The 22,372-nt window shown below is 43.2% G+C and overlaps 1 protein-coding gene across 5 annotated transcripts in view; it reads left to right on the top strand.

Annotated features, from left to right (window-relative positions):
- RERE (arginine-glutamic acid dipeptide repeats) overlaps positions 1 to 22,372 on the top strand; it is a 468,752-nt gene that overhangs the window by 142,989 nt on the left and 303,391 nt on the right. For all 5 annotated transcript variants that reach the window (XM_075906796.1, XM_075906794.1, XM_075906795.1 and 2 more), the window contains one exon: positions 11,586 to 12,053. In XM_075906796.1, the coding sequence (XP_075762911.1) occupies positions 11,732 to 12,053 (322 nt within the window). In that variant the 5' untranslated portion in view covers positions 11,586 to 11,731. Of the gene's footprint in view, positions 1 to 11,585; positions 12,054 to 22,372 lie in introns of those variants that run through there.

Raw genomic sequence — 22,372 nt, forward strand, 5'->3', positions numbered from 1 at the left:
ATATCTGTAATTGAGCAGGTTTTATGGGCAACATGTGCTTGATTGAGGTTGAACAAACACTATAATATAATGTTACGTCATGTAAAGTGAATCATACTGATCCAAAAGAGCTCAAGCATTTGATATAGAACACACCACAGTGGGTGAGACTTGAAACATTCAGTTTTGGTCTACTGGGAATTGACTTCCATCAACTACTTATGGCTTGTCTAGAGAGACACAGGCTCAGTTGTGTCTTGAATTAGCATTCTTGTGCATTCCAGCAGCTTGTTTATCCATGCATCAAGTAGGCATATTGACCCCCATTTCTATTGTTTGCATGCTGTATATTGTTCACTTGATTAAAGGTGAGACTCTGGTGCTAGTTTTTATATTAAATTTGTCATGTAATTACACTGACAGATTGGAACGAGTCCTCCCCCATGCTTTCCTATTGTACACTCTGGATAAGCGTAGTTGCTAGGTAGGTTAAACTATGGAACATTTTGTAAATTTCAGTGTACCTTTGTGTGCTTTGGACTATGCTGCACAGTGTCAAGCATTATTAACCAGGGACCCAATCTGTCCTGTGGGATTCATTTATAGCAAGGGTTAGTTACTCTGTAGTGAAACGGGCTCTGAGTTGCATTCCAGTGGAGAACGCCTGTTCTCTTCCTTTGCTTTCCTTTGTGTGTGCTCGTTCAGAACGGGGATAAATGGAATTATCCAATAGTGTATATAAAACTGATTTACCTAATCATAGATTGGTGTCTTGACTATCAAAATCTCATAATGCTCTGTTTTAGTTTAGCAAGGATGAAAACATTTATGCATGAGATGATTTTTTATAATAAAAAAAAGAAAAAAAATAGATTTTTCCTCTAGGTTTTTGTACACCCATCTCAGTTGCTAGATTTGGGTTGTTCTCCATTAGCCTATACCAGCAATGAGCAGCCTAAGCTACTGAATGGGCTATATGAGTGGTCCTCCGTCTCAGTGGGCCGCAAGATTGTGGTAACCAAAGCAGTCTTCTGGAATAGGGCAGTTTTTGTTAACTGCGTGTGTGTACCTAGAATATGCATGGTGTGGCAAATGAAACATGGCAGCGTTTTGATTGGATGCAGAGGGATCATACGGCTCTAAGTCAGTGTTGTGTGCAATATGCATGCACATCCCTTCGTGCTCTGGCTTTATGTACGTGTCATTTTAGTAACATTCGTGGTGGTGGGGGTGGGGGGAAACCAGTGTAATGTGGCAACCCTGTGCATGGGCAACAGTAAACAACATGTCTTCTGGACCACACACAGAACCCCTATGGGCCACACACATGCTGCAGGATGTGGACTGCCCACCACTGGCCTATACTCTTGTCCTTTGAGAGGTTCTTCTCTAGGAAATTCTATGGATGAGACAATAAATTGGCATAGGCCAGTGGTCTCCAACCTTTTTAAGTACGAGACCACTTTTTTAATTTAAGTGCAATCCAGGACCTACCTCAAATATAAATACTCTTGCCCATCCACCTTCTCCTAGGCCCCGCCACACTCACTCCGCCCTCCCTCTCTTGCCCATTGTCACTCAGTTTCATCAGGCAGGGGCAGAGGGTCAGGGTGCAGGCTCTGGTCTTAAATTAAGGGATCTGGAGTGTGAGAAGGGCTCTGAGCTGCTCTTGGGGCAGGCAGTTGGGATGTAGGAAGGGGTTCTAGGTGCAAGCTCTGGGATGGTGTTTGGATGCAGGGGTGGTGGAGGGGATTCATGACTGGGGTAGGAGTTTGGGATGCAGGCTACAGCTGGGCACTGCTTACGTCAGGTGGTTCCTGGGTGGTAGTGCAGTAAGGCCAAGTCAGGCTCATCCCTGCCCTGGACCACTCCCTGAAGCAGCCAGCAAACTCTATCCCAAGTCCTGTTGTGCCCCCTCTTTGCTTTGTAGGGAAAGGATACAGAGTGGGATGGGCACCTTGATATCAGCACCTCTCCTTTTCTTCCTCTTCCCTGCATAGAAAGCAGGAGGCTCAGCTGCAAGGCAAAGGGCAGGAGATGAGCAGCAGTGGGAGGAGGGGCAGCTGAAGCCTCTTGCCCAAGCCAGTCAGGATCACCTGTCAGAGGCTCCAAGATCTACCAGTAGATCCCAATCTACTGGTTGGTGACCACTGGTATAGGCAGTTAATACTCTTTGCCCCTGTGGTGTTGTAATCTGAGTTTTTCTGTTGTATGCTTTGATGGTTGCTACATACAATGTGAGTAAAGCTGCCAGTGAGTAAAATTATTCCAAGCCAAGCCATAGAGCTTGCCAAAAACCACTAAAATTTTCAATGTATTTACTTCTACTGTCCTAATCCAGCTTTAAACATCTGTGTAATTACTGTTTTGGCTATATACATGATGTATTAGCACAGTTTACTTTAGAGAACAAAAAATCACAGCACATTATATTTTTGTAATGGTGTTAGTTTTATGGATTCCATATCAACCAAGCATAATTATGTATAAAATGCTAAAAGTGCTTAACCCATTTGCAACATCTGTGACAGATGAATAATGTTAAGTAAGCAGATTAGTTTTCACGGCCTGGTATGTTCAGTTAAGTGTGATTAGGCCATAGCATGGCTTCTGAATGTGAACATGGTTGACTAAAAAAAAAAAAAGTGCAATGTATATGTAATTGTGTATATACACACACACACACACACACACACACACACACACACACACACACACACACACACACACGTTATTCTAGAAATTAGATGTTAAATCCCTTCTTTGCTTTTTCCATTCGTTTGCTAGAGGATTCCATTGACATATGAGAGATCCATTTTCATCTTTAAATTATCATTTTCTGGTAACTGTGCCAAAAGGATTTAAAAAAAAATTTTTTTTAAAGGCTTTCGGTGCATTTGTGTGGGAAGAATGTGTTGACATTTATTGCCAAGGCATAAAATATCCAGAGACCTTGAAAGACGTTCAAATAATAAAGTAGTATTTTTCTGGGGTAACTATTATTGGATCTTAATTAGATGCTTACTAGTAGTTCCTGCCCTACCTTTGGCTATGGTTACATTATACAGCTTTTAGCAACAAGGCTGTCTACACAGTCCTCAACTAAAAGTGGACATGTGTAAATGCTATTTGTCCATACTTTTGCTGACAAAATACTTCTAACCTCCACCAGTGACTTCAGCTGTGTTGGATGCAGAGGGCTCCTGCTGACAAAGTGGTGTTTACACTTGCATTTACTGCAGTGAAACTTTTGGCATTGGGGGAAGGGCTTCCAGCTCATCTGAAGAAGTTGGTTTTGCCCACAAAAGCTCATGATACACACCTATATACGCACTAGGAGGCTGTGCCACTCCCCCTCCCCCCCCCCCGCTCACTATGCTCTCCAGCCTGCCTCCCCAGAGCACGGGGGGGGGGGGAGAGAGGGAGAGGGGGGAAGGCCTCACTGTTCCACTCCCCCCCACTCCAGCACCAGGGAGGATGGAGACCACACCAGGGATGTTAAATTTAGATTGTTTGGCTAATTGAATAGTCAATGCAATATGTATCGCTTATTCAGTTAGTAAGGGGCCTCCACCTTTGAAGTGTAGAAACAGTCCCAGGTCTGTTGCACACTTCAGAGGCAAAAGCAATGTGGGGAGCTGGCCCCCGCCTCCACTCAGCGTTGCTACTTTGAAATGCTATGTGCAGCCGGGAGCCAGCTGGGCCCTGGGCAGCATGTGGGGCAGCGCCACATGGAGTTTAGGGTCTGGCCCTGGGCTGCATGTGGCACTGCCGCTTTGAAGGCAGCCCTCCTCATTCCCTCATTATTGCCTCTGTTAGAGAGAGGCAGCAAGGGGATAAAGGAAGAGCCTAGTCAATTAGTGTGTTGACTATCTGATAAGCATTTGCTTATTGGCTAGTTAACTAGTTCACATCTCTACCCCCTATCAGAGGCAGCAGTGCAAAGGCTGCTTTGGCCGGGCAGGCAGCCCCTCTCAGTTCTGGCTCGCACCAGATCTGCAGTTTAAATGTTGTAGGAGCAATACATTTAAACTGCAGAGGTGCCATGGAGGTAGTTCTAAGATCTGGCGTGAGCTGGGACTGAGTGCTTCATCCCTTATTGACTAATTGTGTAGTTGATAAAAATTCTATCAATGTGCCACTTAACATTATTTTTATATAATACACGCATGCACGCACGCGCCATTACAGGTGGACAATCTAACTTGGCTAAACTCTGCTTTATCCAAGCATATGTGTCCTATAAAAGCTTATATAAACGCATTCTGATTTCAAAAATAGCTCTGTTTGTAGAGACCTTTTTTCTGTGCATACAACAAAGCTCTTGTCCCTTATCACTTAATATTTTACTCTAGTTTAAAGTGAGATGAGACAATGTAACAATAGCACCAACCCTTCGGTCCTTATTTGTGGATAGTCCTTAAACAGGCAGTCCTGTTGAAGTTCTATATTCTCCATTTTTGCATATGATAGCGCTGGTGTTCTTTGGTACCTCTAATAGGATTAAGTCCCTCTTTTTGCTCTGCCTGGTTCAGCATGTTCTTTCTTGGGTAGATTATTTTACCTTGTCCTAGAATGGTAATAAACAGTAAAAAATCCAGCTATGGGAAGCAGATTTGACCTGTGCCTTGGGGAAGTAATTTATGATCACCCAAACTGGGTTGGGTTTGAGTTCTGTGTCTTTCTGGCACTCATTCTGAATCCAGTCCTTCTGCGCGATGAGTCATGTTTAATCTGGGATCAGGTTTGGCTCTGGCATAAGCATCCCCCAATGAAGCTGCACCTTCCAAGAAGGGTTGATTTTAGCTAGTAATCTCAAACATTGAGATTACTCCTGGTCCTCCGTAGGCTATGTCTGTGCTGTGCTGCTGTAAGGTTTCCCCATAGTTCTCTACTGTTAGTATATTGAAACCACCCCCAACAAGCATTGGTAGCTGTGTTGACCAACAGGAGTTTTACTGACAAAATACTAGTGTAGGCATAGTCTCAAGGGTGAGACAATGACTGTAATGGTTCAGGAGATGGACAATATAAATACTGATGAATTTGGTAAGAAAAGCATTCATTGTAGTGAGCTGTGGGTCCTTGAATCCTTAGGTGAGGTTTTAATCCTGTTTTCGTTCTTACCAGGAATCATATGGACAGCTTGATATTTAGGTTCTTTATCTTGGGCGATGGGCAAAAGCTAGCTAAACTCTGTTTGTGGTATGTATCTCCCTCTCCTAGTAGTGACAGTCTGATTAGCTGGACTGTGGGGGTGCTGGCTTAAAAATCCTGTCAGTCTAACATAATTTGGGAGTGTATTTCCCAGAAATGGGTATTCTTCACCATGGGATGGCAAGAAAGGTTCTCAGTGTCCAGTAGCCTATAAGAAAACTCAAGGCAGAGGACCATAAATTATGTGTCTATTGAAGAGGCTACAAGGCTTTTCGTAAGTGAAAGATGAGCTTCCACTCCTGTTACATGAATGAAAAGCTGACAAAGCTTCTTTGCAGTCACTTGGCTGTTGCGCATGTAATTTATAAAAGTTGCGGCTAATCCTGATACAAAATTGCTTGCCATCTGTTCTGGGGGAAAATATATGGGTTATCTACAGATAAGCCTGTCTTACAGGGTATCTCCCTGCAAGTAGATTCTGCTCTTGTCACTGTGGGAAGAAAAAAGTTCTCTTGCTATAGAAGGCCTCAAGGGCATTACTGACAATTGTGTGAAGGTGGAATTTCAAAGGTCATTGGATCTAGCAACTTCCCAATTAGAAACTGCCATCGGTTTGTGCTCATCAAATGCCTTGATAGACCAGTTTGAGGATTAAACCAGCGGGGGGGAAGCAGCAGCTCGTTTATGGTTAGTTAGCTCATGGAACTTAAGCCTTATATAAACTATAGCAGCCACTCAGGACACCTTAAGACCTCAGAGTCATGGCATCCCTGCAGTGGTTGCGAGACTTGCTGTTTGTTTTAAGATGTTAGATTGCATGTCTTGGTATGAGATTCCATTTGATATCCTTACCTTTCAGTATAAGGTAGTGGGTTGTGTAATTGCTCATTAGTTTATATCTAGTTCTCTTCCTCCTTTAACTAAAACCAAAAATAGAATAGTCTGTCTCCTTTTACTATACATCTCTGCTCTGAATGTTTGATCAAAATAACCTTCTAGTTACAGAGGAGTGGGAGAAGGCAATGATTTTCTCCTATCCCAGAGATAAGAGAAACAGGAAACAAATTCTAAAATTAAGTTGTTGAATAGAATTCTTTTCCCTTCCTAGCTGTACTTACCTAAACTGATTGTGTCCTGGAGGAGGGGGGATTGAACCAGTGGATAAGAGAATTTAAAAACCAACAATGATCCTGTAGCATCTTAGAAACTAACCAAATCTTCAGAAGATGAGTTCAATCCTGATCAGTTATCAAAATAAAATTCTGCTGTATGCCCAATGTTCTTACAGTCACCAGCAATTCATCATATAGAAACTATTCTCTCCAGTGCCTTCTATTTAAAGAGACATATCAGTCTTTTCTCCCCAAATGGAAGACTTATTCTTTGTCTGTTCTAGGGATGTGAATTGTTAACCAGTTACCTGGTAAGTATCACCTTTAATGGGTAATGCTTACTGGGTAATGGTTAACTGGTACCAGGAAGCAGCCCCCTTCCTATGGTATACCGCAGGTGCTGGGCTGCTACAGCCTCACCAGGCCCTCATGCGGGGCTGCCAGCAGAACCTCCTTCCCCCCCCCCTTCCCTGCCCAATCTCCAACACTGTTTAACTAGTTAACCAATTAAATGGGATTTTATATCCCTAGTATTTACAGTTTCTGAGATGCCCTGGAGAACTGGCCAGGTTTAGACTTCAAATGGATAAATTGGTTTGCTCAAAATACACTATAACCTCAGTAGTACAGATGTCAGCAATTTGAGAATATCTGGCAAGCTGATGTGCAAGTGGCTCTGCTTGCTGCCGCTACTCTTCCCCCCAGCTTGAGTGGGGAATGGCCATGCAGCGACGCATTCTATGTGAGGAACAGTGGGGGAACGTGGAGCACCAGGTACAGTGTCCTGAGCATAGCCCTTAGATTCATTTCCTGGCCTGGCAAAACGTTTAATCTGGCTAACCCTGTTTCCTAGGGTTGCCAGATTAAAGAGGTTCAAGTCTAAACCTTATGTGAAATCAAGAAAGAGTTGACTTTAACAGTTAACCCAGGGGAATTATCCAGGCTCTCTAGCATATAGGAAATGTATCTGCATGCCTCTGTGGAACCCTTGTCATCACTGGTATCTCTTGATTTCTGTGGTCAATTGACATCTTCATGTTCTTTTCTCTGGACTTGCATCTGATCACCTTATGTGTTGGTAGAATTATGGTAGCTACCTTAAAAAGTAAAGGCATTGGAATAATTTCTTACCTAGATAATTGGCTCATTCAGAAAATCTCAGGCTATATGTACACTGCAGAGTTTTTTGCGCAAAAACTCGCAGAGCGTCCACACCTCAAGTGTGTTTTTGCGCAAGAAAATTTACAGTGAATCAACAGAACAGAAGGGTTTTTGCAGTATAGGTATAACTCTTTCTACGAGGAATAACTCCTTTTTGTGCAAAAGCTCTTGTGCAAAAAGGTGTGTCTGGATGGGAAACAGGGTTTTTTTGTGCAAAAAACAGCCTATTGAAAGAAGCACAGGTGTCCTGGTGGCCATTCTGTTAATGTTGATCAGAGATTTCTTGCGAGAGTGTCCATGCAGTCTGGACGTTTTCTTGTGCAAAAGTGCATAGCTTTTCCAATGTGCTTTTGCAGTGTGGATGCACTCTTGCACAAAAAGTTTTTGCAGAAGATCTCTTTCGCAAAAACCTTCTTGCGCAAGAAGTCTACAGTCTAGACATACCCTCAGATTCAAGCTCCAGCCTGAATCATGCCAGCATAAGCAATTTTGTGTCTGGATAGTTTTAGTAGTGAAAGGAGTTGTCATCAAGAATTGATGGTAGCCAGTTTAAAGAGATTAATGTAAGATTTAGGGGAGGTATTTCAGATGCGTTAACTAGTTTTCTATTTCTCCTATCCTTTTAAAAATCAGTGTCTTTTCCTTATGATTAAGGAGTTTCAGAAGCTTAATGTAAGGAGCATTGCATCTTCTGAGGCTCCTGGTTTCATGCTTGTGGTTAGTAGTATGTGCCACATTTCAATCTGGAATAATTTAAAGCTACAGCTGAATCATCTGGTAGTATACTATCTTAGAAACTATCAGTTGTCCATCTCAGTTGGTCAGTCTCCTTTCATTACAGACAGGCATGAAAGGCCATATATGCACAAGGAAAACTGATCACCTCTGTCACAGCTTGGTAAGTGATACCAATGGCGGAAAGCTCTTGAGTAGGGAAGCCTTGGGTATCTTTAGTGCCATCTTTTAACCTTGCTATTTTATTATGTCACCAGAAAACCATGAGGTAAATTCTTGGTTGGTAACATCCTTGTCTGGATTTGAATTGGACAACCTAATTGGGAGAAGTTCTGTATCTCTGAGAACCATCCAGACATCTTGGCCATAACACTTTGATATCCATGGTGAATAGGAATACATTGCCCCAGTTTTGGTTCCACGTGAATAGTTGGTTGACCAGAAGCAGTTCAGAGGTCCTCCGAAAAGCTGTTTACTTGTGATTTCAAATAATGGGGGCTTGCCTTGACTTCTGGCATATCTTTTATGTCTTTTATGAAGTTAAATATGGAAGAAATGGGTCATTTGGAGAAGTTGTTGACAGTGTACTGTAATCTTGAGGGACTTTGAAGGATTACCACTAAGGAATTAAGTTTTTTTTACCTTCTTTAAGGAAATGACATTGTTCTCCGTGAAATCCATTGTTTTATAATGCAGGTTGGAGCGCCCTGGTTCACCCTGCTCAGGAGCTGACCGGTCCCAGATGAGCGATTTTTCTGGACCAGGGGAGGTCAACTCCAGCCACTCAGCTGATGAGTCCAGGGCTCTTGCCTGGTCCATCAGTAGATGCCACTGGGCTCCCCACACAGCTCTGCTGCTGACTGGTCTAGCTCCCCTGCTATTTCATGGCTGCAGGGGCTGCTGGGGCTTAGTGGCTATGGACTGCTGGGGCTCCAGACCTCCTGATCTCTGCTCCTGGGAAGTGGGGGAGCACTCTGGGGCTTTTGGGACTCCACTGCCCCCAGGGCTTTGCTGTCCTGGGGCCAGTGGTCACTCTGCTGTCCTGGGGGCGGTCTGGTCCTTCGGGGCTCCTCTGTCCTGGGGCTGTCAGGGTTGCCAGAGTTTCTGGGCTGCTAGGGCTCCGCTGCTCGGCTGCTGGTGTTCCATAAACCCAAGGCTGCTGTGGCTTTGCTGCCCCAGGTCACTACTCTGCAGCCAGCCCTGCAACACTGGGCTTCTGGCTCCCTTCCTTCCACTGGTTATCTGGTCCAGAGGTTCTCTGGTCCAGCAACATCTGTGGTCCTTCTGGACCATGGATGTTGCCCGACCAGAGTGACCTGGACCACAGAGGTTCAACCTGTGGTGGTACTTTTTCCATTTGATTGGTGTAGCCTCACCCTCATAAATTACTTAACTTGAAGCTTTTATTTCTTGTTACGGTGACAGCCTTCCAGCAATTGTTTCATTGGCTTTGATTTCACACTACCCCTTTTTATCAACAAAATATTTTTCTAATAGCGACAGTTTCTGCCATAAGGGCGGGATAAGGTAGTATTGCAGCTCTCTGGTACTTTCCCCTTCACCTTGATTCACAAGGGCTAAGTTGGCCTTTTATAGACTTTCATTTTTGGCAGGAGTTTCTTCTAGTTTTCTCATACGTTGGGAAATCTTTGAAGTTAGTAATTTTTTTCAATGAGGTGCTATTGGCAAGCAAGTGCGGGTTGATTTTTGAGGATCTCTGACTTGGAGCACTTTTATACTTAGAGTGGAATTGAATCATGTTTTAGAGTCTGATGATAGGAAATGTGTATTTCAGAATCTCAGTGTTACACCTCTTTGAAACTTACCTTAACAATGCCTAAAGTTAAGATAATTGAAGATGTTTCCTGTCCTGGGAAAACTGAATAGCAAAAGCCTCTATTGAAGAGAATATGAGGCAGCAGTGTAGTTGCCTCTGTAAGCCTTTTTGCACAGCTTTCCAGGCTTTTTTAGACTGAGTAACTTTTGTTTGAGGTGCAGCAATTGCTCAGAGTTCTTAACACAGTGTTAACATCCTAATTTTCTTGACTATCTTATATCTAAATCAGATGGGTTCGGTCCCAAACCCCTGAATTGACAAACTAGGGAATACAGAGTTTCTTCTCTTTTAACTTGTCTGACTTAGATCTACTCCTTGGGAATATTGGAATTGGTATATATTTCAGGAAAATGGTATGACAGAGCCATAACAGTGGCTGTAGTTCAGGTTCCTTCTATTGAGCAATTTAAAAAAAAAATGCTTGTGGATGCCTCATTTGGTGCAGATTCTGTTAGTCTTTCCAGAAGAGAAGGTGCCAAAAATTCTAACGCTGTTGTTTGTGCTATTGGCTGTCACTCAAATACGTAGCACACAATCTGTCAGTCCAGATTGTTGGACTTGAGTGGTAGAAAAGGCATTTATTGGTACATTATTTCTTGGTTCTGAGCAGAGAGAACATGAGTAACTATAGTGCTGTTCTTACAGCCATTCAATTGACTGGGAATTAGGTGATGGTGTGGTATGGGGGTTTTAGGGAGGAGTAAGGGATTTCTTCTGGGGGAAAGATATAACTGGTGACATTGGCTCTATGCACTCACTGTCCAGGGTTGATTTCCAGTTGGAGAATCCTGGCTCTCATGAGCCTAGGACATACTATTTACTTGTTAATACTGTTGTAACAAGTGGCACTTGCCCAATGCACTTTTAAAAAAAGCTAAATGTGCAGTCTCTATCCAGGTGCTGCTTACAATAATGGAAATGACACGATAAATGTGATTATGGTGAAAAGATTTTTTTGGTGGGGCAAGCAAGAGCAACTTTGCGCACATTGCCACCTTATTGGGAGACTGTTGGCTCTTGCAAGCTAATATGGTTGGGAGCTGCAGTAAGGGTAAGAAGTGTGGTTGAGTGAATATTTGTCAGCTCTCTTGCATATTGTGTTGCTGAAGGTACCATTATTCGATTGAGTTGTAAAATGGAAATCATGACCTTTTGTTAAATATTCCTCATGACTTATTGGACTGTAGGTTGGAAATCTTGAGTCTTGGTCAGATTCAAATACTGGTAATTACATTTTCCCTTCTTAATTCATACAGTTCCATTTGGACTTAATCAGTTTCTGATTTAAAACTCTGTGTGCTCCAATGCTTACCATGCTCTATTCCAAAGGTAGCTATATTTCAGTGGTAGGTTAAGTTATCTTTGTGCCTAGTTTGTAAGGAGCTTTGAGCATCTTTTGAGCTGAAAGCTGCTGTGTAAACTATCTGCAAGCTGGAATTTCACTTATCAAAGCTGGAGTTTCACTTATCAAACAGCTGCTTTAAGGACCTTCATGTATTTTACAGTTTTATTTATGCAAACTGAAATATTTGTGTAGGTTCCTTTTTGATTCAGTGATTTGGGTGTTAATGCTTGTTTCTTTTTTTTTTTTTTTTCCTTTCAAGAGCTTCTTTAAAACGCTGGGGTTGTTGGAGTGGTCGAATTTTTCCTGGAATTGAGTGAGAAATTCAGAAGACTGAAGCCCAGGCTTACTGTCTACCTTTCACGGAGGCCCAGCCGTGAGAGGACAGAAGAAGGCACGTGGCGAATCATGACAGCTGACAAAGAAAAGGACAAAGACAAAGAAAAGGATAGGGACAGGGATCGGGACAGGGAGCGAGACAAGAGAGAAAAAGTGAGAGAAAGCGAAAACTCCCGTCCTCGTCGGAGCTGTACTTTGGAAGGAGGTGCCAAGAATTACGCTGAAAGTGACCACAGTGAAGATGAGGACAATGACAACAGTGCCACCACAGAGGAGTCCACCAAGAAAAATAAAAAGAAGCCTCCGAAGAAGAAATCTCGTTATGAGAGAACCGACAGTGGTGAAATAACGTCCTTCATCACAGAGGATGATGTTGTCTACAGGCCTGGAGGTAAAAAGAACCCTTAAAAAGTGCTAACATGGACTGTAGTTGAGCATTTCTCAGCTGCAGTGTATAGCACTGTGCATGTGAATTTGTACCCTGTTGGTTTTAGCGGGGAGGGTGTGTGCTCTCCCAAGGAGGTCATTGGAGAAAGGGGCTAAAACACAAGCTAAACCTCTTGGATTCATGCCTCCTACACATCCCAAATTTTGGTTAGGACTTGAATTCGTGCCCATTCTTAAACAAAACACACTTTGCATTTAAATGAAACACTGGGAGTGAAGTGGGGGTTGGTATGCAGTGAGCACTGGAGCGTAAAGCCTTGACCCTGAGGGTGAGGATGAGGGATAGAGCCCAAAGCTCTGTGGATGATGCCTCTCATCCTGCCACCTCCATCCTGAGCCTCACTGGCGTGGGAAGGCGGGAACATAGTCTGCTTCCTCCACCAGTGTTGTACCCCAGATGTCTCCAAAGTCAGGTCCCTACCTTTGCTGGCAGCCTCCGCACCCAATACCAAGGTAGCACATGCAGGAGCAACAGTGTGTGGCTGCTGCTCCACCCCTACTACCTACCAAAGCCCTTTCTCCAATCACAGCTCCAGGGTGCAGCCACTTTTGAGAAATGCTTATCTAAATGTCAGGTGCCTAACCTAAATTCTTAGGCTGCGTCTAGATGATGAAAGTGACTGGCAGAACTATCGGAAATAAGTTATTCTGTGATAAGTATTCAGAATAGCTCCACCTGTGGATGCTCTTTTCTGGAATAGCAGATTTTATTTAGGAATAATTAATGTAGTTTGTAAGCAGAGCGATTATTCCTGAACAGGGTCCATACAAAGCTTTTCTCAAATAACTGTTGTAAAATACCTAATTCCACAAAAGCAGTGCCAGTCAAATTCCCCTTGTGGACAAGGCTTTATTCTTTGCTGTTGCTCCTACCCATAGTGCTTTTTCACAACCCTCTTCACTGTATCTTCATTCTAAATTCATTGCCTCTCAGTGAGGGCAGACTGACATGCATTACACCAGTGTTTCTTGGTTCTGGTCCCTGAGATATCTTGGATACAGTTGAGGAAGTTTGAGAGAGACTGCAGTAGTCATGTCGGCATCAGGTCAGCTGTCCTTTTGCTGACTTGCAAGCTTGCTAATGGGATAAACATCAAAAACCAGTCTTGGCATGAATGCCTGGAGTTTGCCACTACCTAGCTAGCAGCATAAATAATTTTTAAGTTAACCTGGTAAAATCCGTTTGCTGTTTCACTTAAGGATATGAATGGATAACCAGTTACCTGATAAAGCATCACCCTTACCAAGTGATGCTTACTGGGTAATGGTTAACCAGGTCCCTGGTAGGAGCCTGCTGCAGGCGAAGGGCTGTTCCAGTCCCCACCCGGTCCCTCATGGGCTGGAATGTTTTCCCACCTGGGGTCCCACTTAGTTAAATGTTAGATCAACCTAATGATTAATCAGGGTGTTACATCCTTAATTTCACTGTGCACTGTACAAAGATGGTTACACAGTCCCTGCTCCAAATAGGTTGCAATTTTGAAAAGTTAACCTCCTTGAGTAGCTTTAATATAATTTAGATGTCTTGAAATGGCATGCCAGCATGGTGTGAATGAACATCAAGCAAAGTGAAAGGGTTGCAAGTGCACATGAACCAGTAGTGGCTCCTGACTACTTTTTCCTTTTGTGTCACTTGTTACTAGAATGTCACTTAAATGTTACTATTGCCAGCCTTATAGCCAGTGTTCAGGGAAGCCGTATTGATAGCAACCGTGGCTATAACAACCAATCTGGAGACCAGAAAACTAGCACCAACTCTGCCATTGTCGTGTTTTTTGACATTAGACACATCCCTTAATGTCTTCACATTTGCAGATTTTTTAAAAAAAATGGAATGCATGCCAGCCTTTATAGAGATCCTTCAGTGGAAGGCACAATATTAGCAGTTAACATTTACTTATTACCAATTAATTACCAACAGTACAGGAGGCCCCCAACTTGCGATGTGTTTGGTTCTAGGGATGCGTCGCAAGTCGGGGGCATCATAACTCGAACCTGAATATACGATAGGTGCCGTGCCCCTTCCACACTTATAAAAATGGTTGTAAGTGTGGGGGTCAGAACTCGGGTGGTTGCAAGTCCAGAGCCTCCTGTAATGTCATATTTTTCCCCTGAGAGAGTAATTTAATCACTGGAAGAATTTACTTAAATGTTTTCAGGGACTCATTTTTTTCCACGTTCAATACCAATAGGAATTTATCTATGATGATATCAGTTAGATTTTCAGACTATGAAATTCCACATGGAAGCTTTTTATTATTTTTTAAGTGATGATTCACGTCCATTCCACATGAGGTGTGTGTGATTATGATGCAGGAGCAGCCTGAGGCCGGCTGCGGCAGCTGGCGCCCCAGGTGGAAGGCGCGATTCGTGCCCCTGCCTGCATGGCCATCGATGGCCGTGACGTAATCATCGGGCGCCCCATGACGTCATCATCGGGTGCCCGGGCCAGCGGTGCCATAGGCGACCACCGAGTCTGTCTATGCTCACGGGCCGCCCCGTTACATTATCCGTAGGGGAGTGCTGCCCTCATGGCATGGTATAAAATGTCCCGTCCACTCCTCTCATCATATTCAGGACATCTGTAGAGCCATGATGTGGTCCTCAGTTCACATGTTGTCTCATTATACCATGAGGCTGATTTCGGCAAAGCTGTATAACAATCTTCACAGCTTTGAACTCCTACCTGCCTGCAAGGGTGCTGCCTGAAGTTGCCTAATGTGGAATAGATATGAGAAATCACTTGAAGAAAAGACGGTTACTTGTTTTGTAACTGGAGTTCTTCAAGATTTGTTGCTCATGTCCGTTCCATGACCTGCCCTCCTTCCCCACTGTTAGTTCTGGTAGGAAGGAACTGAGGAGAGGGAGTGAGTGGTACTCCTTATACTAAGCCATGATGGGGCCATTCCAAAGAGCTCTCTAATGAAGAATGGATGTGAGCAACACATTTTGAAGAACACCAGTTATGGGACAGGTAACTGTCTCTAATTGCAGCCATCATTTTCAATAACACACTATGTTGAGAGTAAAGAATTTTTGAATGCTCAATGCCACGAGTAATTGCAATTTTCTCTTTCACCAGAAATGGTATTAATCCTTGGTTTTCTTATAGAAAAGAACTAATTTATGGGCTTCACTATTTGTGTCCTGCTTCTCTGTAAAATCATCAGTGGATTATCGTAACACTGCTGGAGCAAAACATATACATATTCCAAAAGAAAACCATGGAAATGAATGATGGAAATCTTGTCTAGTGTCCATTTGTGTCCACTGACACAAATGTTTTGTGTCAGTGGAGTGTTAAACATAATTATTGTAGAAGCAGCTGAAATGGGTATAAATTGCTTACATTGGTGATTGAGTGGATCTGTTGGGTGATTTATTCTCCTCTAAAGAGGGGTGAAATGCCTGAAAAATAATTAGTAAATTTTTTGAGGTTTTAAGGTGTTTCTCTTTGCGTTGCCTCTGCAGAAGTTGGCACTTAGTATTTATTTCCGAACAGCAGATCTCATGCGTTTGAGGTATCAGTTACCATAATAGTTTTGCTCTTAACAGGCAGGACTTGGAATTTACTAATATTTGATCATGAGTGCAGTAACAGCAGGGAGCCTTCAAAGAGATAAACTTTGGGGCTCTCTAACTTTGTGTCATAGCTTAAGACTGTGTATTCAGAACAGCTGTTGTGTGGGTGTGGAGGCCCTGGCTTTTAATTGCTGAAGGTCCTGGCTTAAAATGTAGATAGAGAATCTTTTTGGTCTCGGTAGTAGTCAGTGTTATAGAATTTGGAGTGACAAATAATTAATTTTTAAGGCTCCCTGTACTGTAATATTAGAGGTATTCCAAGCTTGGGCAGCAATGCATTGGCAGAAAAGAATACAAACGTTGCCGGCACTGTGCCTTGGATGAACCATTGTCAATCTAGAAATCCTTAGGGAGGAGGGAGCAATAATTTTTGGTGGGGGGCCACTCCAAGGTTTTGGAAAGTGGTCAAGGGCCGCACTTCTCTGAGGAGGGGGTGCAGTGTCTAGGTTGGAGGTTGGGTGCAGAAGGGTGCACTGGGTAAAGGACTGGGATGCAGGAGACTGTGTGGGGTCTGAGTAGGCTTAGGGAGGGAGTGTGGGTGCAGGGGAGTATTCTGGCCTGGGGGAGGGGTGTAGGAAGGGTACAGGGTCTGGGAAGGAGTTGTCACCTGGAGCAGAGGGTGCAGAGAATTTGGTTAGTGATCTGGGTGAGGGAGTTGGGGTACAGGAGGGGTTGGGATGCCAGAGGCAGGCATTGTCTGGGGGAGTTTACGTAAGTGTCTCCTGGTTAGCAGGTTGCAACACCCCCAAAGCAGGCGGGGCTCCCTGCCTGCTGCAGCACCAGCCTGCTTGAAAATGCAGGCTGCTCCCTCCACCTGACTCTTACTCCAGATGGGGGAGGAAGCTTGCACCTGGCCAGTCTCTCAGCTCCGATTGGCCAGTTGTTTCCAGCCAATAGGAGCTGGGGGTGGGGGTGGGGAGGATTGCACAAAGCCTCCCTCTCCCTGCAGAGCAGAGAGCTGCAGGGACTGTGTGTTAAACTGCAGCAGCTGAGGGTCCCGGCAGGGTGGTCCGTGGGCCAGATCTGGTGGCTTGGTGGGCCAGATCTGGCTCCTGGGTCTTATTTTGCCCAGCCCTGTCTTAGACTGACAAATTTAAATGTTCCGTGTTTCTCTACACATTTATGTATGTTTTCCATATATGCATGCATACTCATACAGTATTAACTTACAAATAATTTATAAATATTTTAATTGCTGTGAAACATTAAGTAGCTGCTACTTAGTGCTACCTCTGCAGTGGAAAGTAGCAGCTGTGAAAAGAGCACAGCAACGCTGCATCCCAGTAAAGTAGGTTTCTTTTCATTCTAGAGCAGGATGACTTTTAGTTCATTTTAGTGCACCTGCCTTTTAAAAAAAAAAAAAAAAAAAAAAAAGCTTTCCCATATCGGAGGACCTACAGGTCTGAAAAGCCCTACGACTCTAATGGTGGTGGGGAAAAAAGTCTCTTTCTAAGCTCTCCCCTCAGTATCCACCCAAGAACAAAGATAGGTGAGAACCTTATAAATCCTGTGAAAGTGGGGAAAACTTCAATGACTGCACATGCTTTATTCACCTGGAGAATCCACTTGGATCCACTTATTTACGTACTAAATGTGGCAAAAACTGCAGTTAGGGCTTGTATCTTCCTATCCACCAGAGATCACATTGTGGGGAGAAATGCTATTTATATACTGAATGTGGGAAAAGCTTCAATTATGGCACAGACATTGAAAAACATCAGAGAGCCCACACTCACTAAGACCTCTGTAAATGGTGGCCAAGCATCAGTCAGGCCTGATTAGGCACCTGACAGCACACATGATTGACATGTGGGAGAATGATCTACTCCTACAAATAGAAAACTCTTAACTGAACATAATTTTAGAAGGGAGGATATTGCTAAAGAAACAAGGGAGCTGGGTGCCCAACTTCTCTTCAGAGCTGAGGCACTAACTCCAGTTTGTGACTGTTGGTAAATCACTAACCTCTCTGTGTCTAATCAAAGAAGGGCAAAATAGTAGCATTAGGTAAAAAGATTCTAGCTTTATAACTTCAATAACATGATTTGAACTATAACAGCATCAGTAATTTTCTCTGAGCTAAACTGTCTATTCAGTAACTAACAATTGAAGATTCCTGATATGTAACTTGGTTATTGACTTTTCTTTCTTTGTACTCTCACTCGAATCTCTCACTGCTGCAATGACACTCACGGTTAGTGGTGAAAAATTACACCACTACAAGGTTCCATGTAGGAGGGGTATGAGCTTTGCAACCATGTTAAAAGCTGATTAGCTGTCTGTCTGCAGGATATTATAAATAACATCTTAACTGGATTGCTCTCTTAAATGGTGTATTTCCAGTGATTACTGCATGGTTTTAAAGAAGGGTTAGCACAAATTAAGATTTCATTTGCTGGCTTCATATTTAGAGGCGGTTGGATAAACTCAGACGTAATTAGGCTGATGGTGCAAATTACACAATTGTCAATGGGTGCAACAGAGTCTAAATTAGTGAAATTTACACAGCAGTGTCCGTGAAGCTGTAAATTAAACGTGTGCTATACAGGTAACCTAACTTAAAGTATAACTTCAATCCTCCTCTTCGTTTCTTATAATAAAAACTATGCATTTTGTTTTATTTTATTGATCACTTAAACTGAGGATTTTTCTGTATAGATATTAAAGGTTCCATCACTCATTTTATACGAATAGTCTTGTGTCTGTAGCCAGACTTTGCTCCAAATTAAACTCACTGCTGTGCAGGACCTCTGTCTGCCATTTGGTTTTCTTTTGTCTGGAAAGGATTTTGTGACAAGTGCTGATGAACATATTCGTGAATGGGCTGGAAGAGGAGATAAACAGTGAGGTGGCAGAGTTTGTAGACGATACTTAATTACCCAGTGTAGTTAATGTCATAGTAGATGGCGAAGTTACAGAGGGTCAGTATAGGAAGCTGTCGGTGGAGAAAGAACAGGTGAAGAACTATTTAGAAAGGTTAGACATGCACAAATCCATGGGTCCGGATTTAATGCATCCAGTGGTACTGAGGGAGTTGGCAAATGTCATTGTAGAGCCTTTGGCCATTACCTTTGAAAATTTGTGGAGATCAGGAGAGGTCCCAAATGATGGGAAAAGGCAAATGTAATGCCTATCTTTAAATAGGGAAGGAGCACAATCCAGGGAACTATAGATGGGTCATCCTCACCCCAGTCCCTGGAAAAATCATGGAGGGGATCCTCAAGGAATCCATTTTGAAGCACTTGGAAGAGGGGAAAGTTATCAGGAATAGTCAACATGGATTCACCAAGGGCAAGTCATGCCTGACCAATCTGATTAGCTTTTATGATGAGGTAACTGGCATTGCGGACATGAGGAAGTCAGTGGATGTGATATACCTTGACTTTAGCAAAGCTTTTGATACGGTCTCCCCCAATATTCTTGCCAGGAAGTTAAGGAAGTATGGATTGGATAAATGGACAGTAAGGGGGATAGAAAGCTGGCTAGATTGTCAGGCCCAACGGGTAGTGATCAATGGCTCAATGTCTGGTTGGTGGTCAGTTTCCAGTGAAGTACCCCAAGGATCGGTTCTAGGGACGATTTTTTCAACATCTTTATTAATAATCTATAAGGGGATAGGATAGATTGCACCCTCAGCAAGTGTGCAGATGACATTGAGTTAGGGGGACAGGTAGATAAGTTGGAGGGTAGGGATTGGGTCCAGAGTGTCCTAAACAAATTGGAGGATTGGGCCAAAAGAAATCTGAGTTTCAACAAGGACAAGTGTAGAGTCCTGCACTTGGGATGGAAGAATCCCAAGCATTGTTACACACAGGAGGCCGACTGGCTAGGTAGCAGTTAAGCAGAAAAGGATCTGGGAATTACAGTGGATGAGAAGCTGGATGAGAGTCAACAGTGTGCCCATGTAGCCAAGAAGGCTAATGGCATATTAGGGTGCATTAGGAGGAGCATTTCCATCAGATCTAGAGAAGTTATTATTTGGCACTGGTGAGGCCACATCTGGAGTATTGTCCAGTTCTGGGCTCCCAGTATAGAAAGGATGTGGACGCATTGGAGAGGTTCAGCAGAGGGCAACCAAAATGAGTAGGGGGCTGGAACACATGACCTATGAGGAGAGGCTGAGGGATTTGGGCTTAATCTGCAGAAGAGGAGAGTAAGGGGGAATTTGATAGCAGCCTTCAACTTCCTGAAGGGAGGTTCCAAAGAAGATGGAGCAAGGCTGTTCTCAGTGGTGACGGATGGCAGAACAAGGAGCAATGGTCTCAAGTTACAGTGGGGGAGCTCTGGGTTGGATATTAGGAAAAAGTATTGCCCTAGGAGGGTGGTGAAACACTTGAATGAGTTTCCTAGGGAGGTGGTACAATCTCCATCCCTGGAAGTTTTTAAGTCCCGGCTTGATAAAGTCCTGGCTGGGATAATTTAGTTGGGATTGGTCCTGCTTTGGGTAGGAGGCTGGACTTCGATGACCTCCTAAGGTGTCTTTCAGCGCTGGGATTCTATGATTTCCTTGTGAAACTGGGCAACATAATGGGAGATGAAACTCAATGTTGATAAGTGCTAAGTAATGCACACTGGAAAACACAAATCTAGTGATATATACTAAATAGTGGGGATCTAAATTAGATGTTACCACTCGAGATCTTAGAGTCATTGTGGGTAGTTCTCTGAAAACATCTGTTCAGGATGCAGAAGCATTCAAAATACCTAACAATGTAAGGAACCATTTGGAAAGGGATATATAATAATACAATATATCTTGTAATGCCATCATATAAATCCATGATATGCCTGCATCTTGAACGCTGCATGCAGTTCTGGTTGTCCTGTCTCAAAAAAAATATATTAAAATTGAAAAAAGTACAGAGTGGGGCAAGAAAAATGACTGAGGTATGGAACAGCTTTTCTGTGAGGGATTAAAAAGACTGGAGCTATTGAGCTTAGAGATGACTGAATGGAGATGTGATAGATCTATAAAACCATGAATGTCGTGGAGAAAGTGAAAGTAAAGTGGTGTTAGGTCCTGAAGTAACATACAAACCATGGACTGCCCAAAGAAATGTAATAGGGGGAAGGTTTAAAACAAACATAAAGTACTTCATACAACACACAGTCAGCTTGTGGAACTTGTTGCGAAGGTCAGATGCATAACTGGGTTAAAAAAGAATAACATGAATTCCAGCAGGTTAGGTCCATCTGGCTATTTGCCAAGATGCTCAGGGACGCAACCCCCATTCTCTGTGTGTCTAAATATTGGATTGCTGGAATCTGGGACTGGATGACATGAGCCATTGACAAAGTGCCCTGTTGAGTTCACTTCCTTTGAAACATCTGGCCCTGGTCGCTGTCAGAAGACAGAGTGCTGGGCTAAAAGGGACCATTGGTCTTGACCCAGTATGGCCCTTATTTCCTTAGGTTCTTCTCTCCTCAGAAGAGTGGCTGCATTTTACTGGTTTGGACATAAATCATTCAAATGAAATTGATTGGAATCCTTTTGGAACATCCCTATTTAATGTTGCATACTGTGTTTCTATGTGCAAATCTACATCAGGAGTCAGAATATGTAGCTATGCCCTTATATTTTCATTTGAAGTTACACAAGCCCACATTGTGTAAACTTGGATGACCCTATACTATTTTCCTCCATGTCTAAATAGTTTCTCTTTTGTCCAAATGAATTTGTCACGGTAACAAATTGATTTATTACACAGCGTGCATCCAGATTTCCTTAAAGCGTTCCTCAGTATGAGGTAGTGATGGTACAAGTTAGCTTGATCAGGAAGATAAATTAATTTCTTTCACCCTCTGTATCCAGTCAGATGATCTGGGACATGTTGCCTTCCATTTAGCATGCTGAGTCCATCTATAATACTGCCTTTTACCAAGATGTAACCAGGTTCTATCAGGGTTGACTTCACATACAGTTCACCTCCACACACAGCATGATTAACACATGGCTCCAAACTGTGTGGAGATATCTCGTTTAAGGTGGTTACGGCTCTGATTCGATTGGCAATCTGTAAACACATTCTAAGCAGTAATCTTCTGCTGCAGACCCCCTCTTCTAACCATGTCTGCTATTGGAGTCTGTCAGCCGTCCAGCTTTCTATGCAGTTGGACATCCCTATGTCAAAAAACACCCACGGTCTCTGCATTTCATATTGGCATCTGAGACATTACAGGATATTTCTCCAGAAGTTATCAAAGAACCATGCTGCATACAGCATTGGACAATATTGTTGATGCATGGTTGTGAGCCTGATGTTGTGTGGATTTGCTGTCCTATAATTAGCAATTAATCTTGCTATTTCTAACAGGTTTCTATCCCTAATATAAATAGGCCCTAGCTGCTACCTTGTGTTGTCACACTTATCTTGAAAGGAACTAGGTGAACTAGGTGCCATCATATCCAGTCTGTTGCAATGCAAGTGTTGCTTCTAGGGTTGCCAGGTGTCCAGTATTGACCTGGATAATCCGGTATTTTCGCCTCCTGTATGGTTTAAAAAAAAAAAAAAATCGGGTATTTTCTGTTTTCCCCTCCCAGGAGGGGACACCTGGCAACCCTATGACACACTTGGCAACTGGACCCAGTCCCCTCCCCCGGATCATCTGCTTATCTGGTTCCGCAGGGAAGCTGCATTCTGGCTTGATCAAGAAAACTGGCTGTGAGCAAAAACCCTAAAG

The sequence above is a fragment of the Pelodiscus sinensis genome, chromosome 23 (genome assembly GCF_049634645.1).
Source record: "Pelodiscus sinensis isolate JC-2024 chromosome 23, ASM4963464v1, whole genome shotgun sequence".
NCBI lineage: Eukaryota > Metazoa > Chordata > Testudines > Trionychidae > Pelodiscus > Pelodiscus sinensis.